The sequence below is a fragment of the Cyprinodon variegatus genome, unplaced genomic scaffold (assembly GCF_000732505.1).
Source record: "Cyprinodon variegatus isolate N-32 unplaced genomic scaffold, C_variegatus-1.0 Scaffold198, whole genome shotgun sequence".
NCBI classification, from domain to species: domain Eukaryota; kingdom Metazoa; phylum Chordata; class Actinopteri; order Cyprinodontiformes; family Cyprinodontidae; genus Cyprinodon; species Cyprinodon variegatus.
In genome coordinates this window covers 35,930-45,748 of record NW_015150651.1, presented here as the reverse complement: position 1 = coordinate 45,748, position 9,819 = coordinate 35,930, and the positions used below count along the sequence as shown (strand labels likewise).

The 9,819-nt window shown below is 39.5% G+C and overlaps 1 protein-coding gene across 1 annotated transcript in view; it reads left to right on the top strand.

The window, feature by feature from the left end:
* The window catches only part of LOC107087877 (Down syndrome cell adhesion molecule-like protein 1 homolog), a 97,596-nt gene that overhangs the window by 59,414 nt on the left and 28,363 nt on the right, over window positions 1-9,819 (top strand). Inside the window, 4 exon segments of the mRNA XM_015379698.1 lie at window positions 4,244-4,516; window positions 8,576-8,860; window positions 8,937-9,056; window positions 9,142-9,318. Coding sequence (XP_015235184.1) covers window positions 4,244-4,516; window positions 8,576-8,860; window positions 8,937-9,056; window positions 9,142-9,318 — 855 coding nt within the window.

Below are 9,819 nucleotides of genomic sequence, written 5' to 3'. Positions count from 1 at the left end.
ATCTAGCTCTCTATCTATCTAGCTCTCTAATTCACTATGAGTAAATTTTCTTCCATTATTATGATTATTATGTTTCAAGCAAAGAACATATTTTGTAAATGGGAAATTGTAGATTAATTATCAGAAAAATGCATTGAGGGTAACTTTTCTGTTTTCTTAGGGGGGGTTGTTCAGGCTTTATTTTTTTTTTTTTTTTTGGTTTTTTTTTTTTTTTCAGTTCTCTCTGGTTCAGATTGAGTTTCATGAACTGCATTAATTTCAACTTGTGTTTCACAGATCACATTCTTTTCGCTTAAAGTCCAATCACCCTTGACAATAAAAATGTTGCTAACGTATAGCAGACCAACCCGCTACCAGAAGGGAAGAGAATGGGATCTGGAAATGGCAATTTGAAAAGAATAGACATAGCATAAGTCAATCTGAGAAATGGAATTTTGAAGAAAAGAAATGGAGAAAATATAAAAATCTGTTAAAGCCAAGCATTTATAAAAAAAAAAAATTGGAAAAAATAAGATAGAAATAAGAAAGAATAAGAAAACAATAAAGTTACTCTCAAACCTTTCTTTTGAGAAGTTTCTTTCAAAGTTTCAGTTTGGGATTGCTTTTTTTTTTCATTTACAAAACCTGTGCTTGAAACAATAATGGAACAAAATCAACTCCATATATGTGTAACAGTTGAAAAACTAAATCACCTCCTACTGCTTTCTTAAAATCGATATGGAGATTGGACGACGAGTATTATATAATAAGGCAGAAAGGCACCAGTCGACTTTAACAAAGTAACTGCAAAACAACCTGAGAAAGATTATAGGCCAATTTAAAAAAACGTGAAAATTATTTGAGGCTGAAGCTATTGATCATTGTAGTGACCAAATTATTTGTCAAACTTTTTACAATTTATCAATACATCTAAAGAAAGGAGCTCTTAATATTCAAACATACCTTAATCAAGAAGTGTCTAAACTTAAAAAACAAATTTGCAAAGAAATTCATTTATGTGCTCAGAAATGTGACTTGAGGAGTTCTGGATAGAGATGTTTTAAAGATAAACTGATTTATTAAATAGTTCAGGCTTCAATAATCGATTTATCACGATCAATAAGCAAGTTCTCAGAAGTTAATCCCATGGCCAGTGCTGTCCAAAATTCCAGAAAAGAAAATCCCCATAAGCATGTTTAATGTCAACATTTAGGTTAAGATTACCAAGAGATAGTCTGTTTACTTAAAAAAGTTTGAAGCGCAATTAATGAGATTTGTGATAATATATGATTATGAGACCAAAGTAGAGATAAATAAAAATAATATGCAGCTCCACAGAAGGTGAAAACCAAGCAAAGCAAGAGGACATTACAATGCACAGTGGTGGAACAGTAATGATGTGGGCTTGTGTTTTTTTCGTTTTTTTTTTCACTATGTTGTTTAGTACTTGGACTATATAGATTAAGTCCAACACTGCGATCACTAGTATAAGTATTGATAAGGACGTTACATCTATTATCTATCAGTGGCTTTAGCTTCTCTTCCTTAAAAACCAACATTCAGAAAGTACGCCCAGCTTTGTTCAATTCTTTCCTCTCTTTTAATCTTTTTTTTTTTTGCTTTTTTTCCCCACTGGATCAAAATATTTGTACTTTTGTTACTTGACACCTCTGATTATTGGCGTATGAATTTGAAAAGAAAAACAAATAATGTGCCTATTTGCCTTTAAACCAAGGGGGTGGACTTAGTTTTTCTCTGTCAATGCAGTCATGGATACTCTCTCTCTCTCTCTTCTTTCCATGATTGTATCAATCCACATTATGTTGCTGAAAGTATTTGCTCTGCCACCAGAAGGTTTGAATTGAGGTGTTTTAATCGCATTCATGGCCACCGCGGTAGGGAAATCAGAAAATCTGCATGCAGATGGTTTCTACAAACACTTATCAGAAGCTCAGTGACTTCCAGAACAGGTATGCTACCTGTGCAGCAAGTTTAACTAAACTCAAATATTAGTGGTAGAAAACCCAATTGGAAACAACATAGTAATGACATAGTAATGAAAGGCCCCATGAAATGAGCAGTCCTGAGGGACGTAACGGGCAAAGGGCGATAACATTCTCAGTCTCCTTTGCTACAGACCTCCAAATCATACACAAATGGACCAACCTACTGGTTCCCCTCATTTAATAAAAGAAAACTTACAATTGTCACAGAAACAACTTGAATCTGACAAAAAGGACTCGGACAAAAATTCTATGAAAATGAACAAACGAAAGTCATACGTTGCTTTTCAACCAGGGGTGTCCCGATGCAGCAATATCCACCATTGGTTTCGAATTTAGCTAAAAAATTAATATTGGATTCTATCGGCCGGTATTTTCATGACAGACAGACACTGCTTCTGTTAAAGTTTCTTTAACCCATTAGTTTTATATGGGTCAGCTGTTTCCATACCTGTTATTGTTGACTTTTGTTCCCTGTACAAAAGTGTACAAGGAGCAGTGTACAAAAGGCCTACTCTGAATTAGAGTAATGATAGCTCTAGTTGGATAACAAAGAGGAAAAACCTGTAACCATTCCAGCCAACTTCAGTTTAACACTCATGTGCTCTTTATCATTCGTCTGATGGTTTTATGCTTTGTACCTGTGTTTCGAGAGAGCTTGGGTTTTGTGCTGGACATAGAGAGACAGGCTGTTCGGTGTGACGCCACACACCTGCAGCTAGCCATAACTTTTACTAGTTAGTCACCCCGCTGCAACTGCCGTCACACCGTGGGGCGATAAGTAGCTAGATTACCGTAAACACCCAACAGCTTCTTACCTGTCACCATGCTAAACTAAGGCTGTGTCCGAACGTCCGCCCTAATCACTATATAGGGCTCTATATAGTGGTTACGCCATTTTACATGAGTGTTCGAGCATCTAGTGGATGAATAAGTAGTGGACTCAAAATTTCCTTTGAAAAGTAGTGATCATCTATAGTCGCTAGACCAGCAGATATATCCCAGATTCCAAAGCATCATGGGATTTGTTGTTGGGACGGCTTTACAAAGATGGCATAAGCACCATGAGGGGAGGCAGCATTATGTGAACAACAGGGACCGAAAAGTAGTGATCGTCTGTCCCAACTGTCAGTTAACTGAGCTCACTCTATATATTGACTGAGGGATTTAGGGATTTAGGGATTAGAGCGGATGTTCGGACACAGCCTAGATACCCAAAGATATATGGGCATCTTTAGAAGTTGGCTTGATCAGTTAACACTATAACCTTTGCATTATAGCCACTTGCAGGTGATATTAGACACATCTATTCAATAGTTGTAGGATTAAGGGCTGGTTATACTCCCGGCAGCAGTGTGTCCCAGTGAGCTTGATGCAGAAATTTTTTGATTTATGCGCAAGAGAATTAGGAACTAGCTGTGGGTCTAGATACGGCCGAGGCGGCGAGGAAGTCGGGGCGAGATTGTTCGACAAACGGAGGGACATGAGGGCAAAAAAAGAGCGGGGATCCAGGTAAAAAAAAAAGGGTTCCCGGCTTTTTGGGTTCTTTCGCTCTTCTAGCTGCTTAAATTTCACAAGTTGTTTTCCGCAATTGCAATGATTAAAAACAAAACAAGCCGGCCTCCTGTCTGCGGCACTGTCTGCGGTCACCTTCAATTTGGGAGAGGTGCAGCAGAGAGTCTGCGATGGTGGCGGGGACGTCTTTTTGTCCACTGCTTCACCTACGCAGACGACCTAGTTTCGAAGAACTAGTTTCTGATGCATTTGACTTTTGTTCATCTGTAAAAGGTTTTTGCTAATTCAGTGGCTCAGTACTTGGACTTAGGTGTGAAAAAGGGCAGAGTTTGGCAAATTTCCTTTTGAAAAAATGGTAAAAGATTCCAAAAAACAGTCTCCAAAACCTTATGGAAAGCTCTCCCAGAAGAGTTTGATGATTGATTGATTGAACCTGGCGGCAGATGAGCAAATAGTTTTGGTAATATTCTGTATCCATGAAACCAGGGTAGCTAGTGAGCTAGTTTTCTATTTCTATCTCCTAACTTAGATACTTAGTACGTTTTCTTAGTATAAATAGATATAAGCAAATATCCTCAGTCAGATTTTAGTAATGGGGGCATAACTAACCTTCCTCTCCACTTGTCAACTTGCCCCAATCACTCCATTCCTCAACTTTTATCTCTTCACCTTTCGTCCCCATTGGCTTTCGCGTCTGTCCCTGTCTCCTCCCTCCATCCCCCTCCCTCCCTTCCACGTGTCTCCAGGTCAGCCTCAAATCAGACCCATGAGAGACATCACAGCAGTGGCAGGCAGAAACACGTATATAACGTGCCGCGTGATCGGGTACCCATACTACTCGATCAAGTGGCTGAAAGACGGCATGCAGCTGCCTGATAATCACCGTCAAGTGGTGTTTGAGAACGGCACCCTGAGGCTGACGGACGTGCAGAAGGGCGCCGACGAAGGGACATACCTCTGTAGCGTTTTGATCCAGCCCCAGGTGTCAATCAACCAAACCGTCCATGTAACGGTTAAAGGTAAGAGTAAGAAGATATAATTATCCACCATAAAGGGCTGAATTACACAGATTTACATTTACAAAGGTGTGTAAAAACATTTTTACACACAGATGCACTTGTCACAGGCATACACAATGTCCGAGGTTTCACTGTTTTTAATAGCCTTCAATGCTCTTTTGTCCAGAATACCTTATTGCAGGAGTTTTTTTTTTGTTTTATATTATCTTTATCGAGTGATGTCTAAAGACATAAAATTTAAGGAAACACAATTTGAATCTCACATAAAAAAAAAAAAACTCAATTTAAAGTCGTAGGGAAGTCATATTTAAATTTCAAATCATTCTGGCTTAAACATGTATATAAATGTATTCTTTAGCAGACAATATTGTCCCAAAAGTTAAAAAATTTCTATTTAAAAAAAAATCCTGTCTTAAAATCTGTGGGGGGGGGGTTTCGTTATTTTATGCAGGCCAGTTAGTTATACTTCAGCTTGTACACCTAAATTTGGCCAATCATATATCAACGATCATATGTCAATAAAAAATTTTCAGTCATAGCACCTTGATTCATATGTCGCAGCTAATATACGCAACGGTTGAAATAAGAATAATTTACTTTATCATTGAGTTCCGTCCAAGTTTTCACGGGGATGGACGTCTGTGTCTTCGGCAGGCGTAGAGCTAACAGAACTGGCAGCGTTGCGAGGCGAGGGCTCAGACATGTACAGCTGTAAGCCTTCTACACCAAACCAAGCTTCTGCCGCCCTGGCGTCCTCTTCCACAACATCTTTGTCCCAGCTTTCCTCTTCTAGATAAAAAAATGTTTGACGGAGGAGACTTGTCCACAACCTCCAACACAAAACTCTCCTCCTCTTGCATGTTTCCGCTGCCCATAGCATTCCTTGACAGTGTCGTTGCTAAGTGCTACTTGGTCCCAATGTAATTTCCCATTGGGAACCTACTAGCACTAAGTTGCTAACTGGTTAGCAAGATGCTTCAGAGACATCGGCCACAATCAAACTTGCTTGCGAACCTTCTGCCACAACAATCCCGCCCTCTTGATAAATGACCAATCACATTCACTTTATTCACTTGTGTAAATTCGGGCACCACTAGGGAGAATTCGGAACCTTTGGAACAGCCGCTTCCCTACGACTTTAAAGGAAAACATATGGAGAGAAATGTATTCCAACATCACTAAAATTAAAGAACACATTTCAAAACAGTCAATTTGAAGAAAATGAGTGTCAGAAGTTCAACTTTATTTTTGTTATTATCATTAAAAAGGTTTGAGATTAATTTATAATGTGCATGCAAAATTACTATGGTTTTTAAATGTTGTACATTTTATGGGATCTCATAATCCAGGTGTTCTTTCTTTAGATATTTTTTTACATCCAATTTTTTTCAGATTTAATTTGTAAGACTGAGTTTTATAAATTGTATTGTTTTTGAATCTTGTTTTACAAATTTCACCCTCCACACTTCTGGATGATGTGTGATTCGACCAATAGAAATAAGTCGGCCCAGTTTGGGCTTTAGCAACAGCATTTCTATTGGTCAGACCTCCGAAGGCCAGATTCGAATGCGGCCCTGAGGTCTGGTCGGATTCCAAGATTCCTTGTTATGCAGCCTATAAATGTCCTTCTTTTTGCCAAATTTGAAGGATAAGTGCCGTGTATCCTAGCTATCCTTGGTTTTCCCAGTATTCATTGCGAGACCAGGCAAGCCGGCTGGTCTGTGATCAGTGGAAAGGTTACTTGGCGCCGAACAGTGCTAAATACTGGAAGTTCAAGTTAATATAATATATGTATTCGAATAGTTCCGTCTGAAATGAACGGAAATAGTTGTTTTAATGATTATTGAGTCAGATATGTGGCGGTAATGTTTGATTTATCTTAAGGTTACTGTGCAAATGTGTTTGGCTGTAATTTAAGGACAGATTCTAATATATCTGCAGTGTGGGGATTATAAATCTGATATGATTTTTATGTTTAATTGATATTTTGCACAATTGGCTTTACTAAGTATTTTTTGTTGTTGAATATAGGATATTTTGCAGATATATGTTTTATACATACATTGTCTAGATTTACTTATATCTTTCTACCCTTTTAGAATAGAATAAAATAGAAATTCTCTTTATTGTTCCACAATGGGGAAATTTACAGCAGCAAAAAGATTATTGAAAAAAATGGTCAAACAAATGTGGACCTTAGAAGAATGTTAAAGAATAACATAATAGTAAAGAGTTGAAATATAAAACATAAAATACTGTACTGTAAAGTGTTTTTTACAATATAAAACTGCACCTGGAGAATAAATAACAGTTATGGACATTTTTACAGTAATGGATATTAGAAAATGAGATGTGCAAAATGACAGCAGCATGTTATTTAACTGACTATATCATTACATTTTGCTTTTGTTTGTTCATGCTCCTGAAAGTTAGCACCGTTTTTCCACTCTGTATCCTCATGAGTGTCGTCTTTTTTTCACTTTACAATAAAAAAAAATGTAAAAAAAATAAATAAAATTAAAAATAAAGTTTTGAAAAGTTCAAGATTAATTCTTTTCCTGCTCTGTGTGTCAACTATCATGGTTGCTAAGCGACAGAGCATAAGGCGGAGAAAGCAGCTGAAGGCTAGACCTGTTTGAATTCACAGCCAAACTCTTCTGGTCTCCTTATTTTCAAGGACTTCGAAGGATCCAGTCCAGGTAGACCACATTCTTCGAAGACGCAGCCTATAAATTCTAACAGAGCAAATATCTGTCAGATGGGATTTGAAAAGAATGTAAATTGCTAACTAAAAAAATCTTTAAAAATAAAATAACATCTAAAGAAACACAAACAAAAATAAAAATAAAAAATCTAAAGAAAAAAACAGTAGACTGTAAAAAAAAGTTGAACATTTGCATAAACATGAATTTTTTTTCTTTTTTGAAAAGTTGCTTTCAGTAAATACATTTATTTTAACAATTCTTTATCAATGAGTTGCTGAAACTAACGATTATTTTTGTGATTAATCGACTAATTATCACATAGCAAAAGGTGCCTTAAAGAATATTTAATGCAGAATTTAAATCAGTTCAAGCCACAGTGATGTTGTAGCAATACTTTAGGAGTTCTGAATAGAGCATATTCACAATTAAAACAGGTTTTCCATTTTGAATGCACTTTTTTTTTAATAACTGCTCTAACTAGGTGGGGCTGGCAGCTAATCAACAGCTGTAGATTTAAAAAATTACTACATTAGTTGACTATTTTTTTTAATCGCAGATTATTAAAATCTGATTGTTTCAGATCTAGAATCAGGCTGCCTGCTCGGTCATCTCAGACCAAAACAAACCTGTGGAGAAAGCCGAAGAGAAGAGCAGACAGACAGTGGAGGATCTAACCTTGAGAGACCTAAGCTCTGTTAGCTAAACCTAACTGTTTCAACTTAACTACCGAATAGTTTTTTGGTTTTCTGAACACCTGTGCTCAAATTAAACGAAGGATTATTTATTTTTTCTTGGCTGGGCTTTCCATAAATCGCTACCAGAGGCAGATCACCATTTGAGAATCTTTCAGATGGCTCCTGTGATAAACCCAAACTAATCACCACATGGGAAATGTTTCACCCATGTTTCTGAAGCTTATCTGAGTTGTTTCTTTTGTAAATCTGTGGTTGTTTCGTTCAGCCTGTGAGTCGGCTAACGATGGTAGCGAGCAGCTGCAGAGGTGTTTTAGGGTGTGTGCATGCGCCTGAGTGTGAGTGTGTCTCTGATTTAATTAGATGAATAATAATGAAGCCTAGATTAAATCCCCCAGATGTCTCAGCTGTAGTACCCCCACCCTAACCTCCATCGCTATGGCAACGGAATGACTTCCCCCTGCCAATTGGACTCTAACCAGAGCAGCTATTATGGTCTGCAGGAGATGGGGGAGCTGAGGGGAGGGTGGCAGCAAAAGAAGGGGGCCCAGCGGCCAATGACCTTCTCTATCTCTTTCACCATCGCTCCAGATGGCCGCGCTGCTTCCATCTATCGCAGCCTTTATTCCTCTGATTCCATGTGCTCTTCCTGTCTTCCCCAGTGCCGCCGCTCATCCAGCCCTTCGACATCCCCTCTACCTCAGTGGGGAAGCTCATGTACATCGCCTGCGTGGTTTCATCCGGGGACATGCCCATACGCATCACCTGGCACAAAGACGGCCAGCTCATAGTGCCAGGCTCCGCCTCTGGCGTCGCAATAGAGACCAAAGAGTTCATGAGCTCCCTGCAGATCTCCAAGGTGACACTGAAGCACAACGGGAACTACACCTGCATCGCCAGCAACGCCGCAGCCAACGTCAGCTGGGAGAGACAGCTGATTGTCACCGGTAAGGGGCGGAGCGAGTGTCTGAAGCATGCCAAGTGAGCCGCAGTTAACCCTCACCGTCTGTGTCCTGCTCTCAGTGCCGCCCCGGTTTGTGGTTCAACCCAACAACCAGGACTGCATTTACGGAAAAGCTGGAGTTCTGAACTGCTCAGTGGAGGGTTATCCGCCTCCGAAAGTCATGTGGAAACACGCCAAAGGTAACATTTGCTGCCGCTTCCTCACGCACATCCTTGGGGGGGAACGCAGACCTTTACGTTCTTTATGGTGTGCTTTCATCTACAGGTGTTGGAAATCCACAGCAGTATCACCCCGTCCCCCTCACCGGCCGCATCCAGATCATGTCGAACGGCTCCCTGCTCATCCGACACGTCCTTGAGGATGACCGAGGCTACTACCTCTGTCAGGCCTCCAACGGCGTTGGCTCAGACATCAGTAAAAGCATGATCCTGACTGTAAAGAGTGAGTGTCAGTCAGCTTTCCAGTTGGCTCAAACACTTTCCCTTTTTTTCCACACATCTCCTGGATGGTAGAGAGATGAGTGTAAGAAGCACTCACTCTTGCCCCAGGCTGTTTCGGCCTGCGCTGAACACCACAGAACCTTGTCTCTGTCCTCCACACCGATAACCAGGGGTAACTTAGCTATTGATTTCTGTATTTCAGCTGTCAGTTTGTGTGTTATTAAATGTTTTGCGAGGAAAAGGGAAGGTGCTGGATCAATGATAAAAACAAAACCACGGGATCCCCATTCGATCAATAACCCAGATGTAAGATACAGAAAGGAAAAGAGGAGAAATCTTGGATGAAATGGGCAAAGAGGCTGTGAAGTAAGGGAGCCGCTGAAGCTTGAAGCATGAAATGACAACAGGGAATGTAGTGATATCCATACGTCTGGGTTATATCCACAGCTCCATTCCCTCATCTTATTATCCCATATAAGGCTATTCATTACTCTGACACATT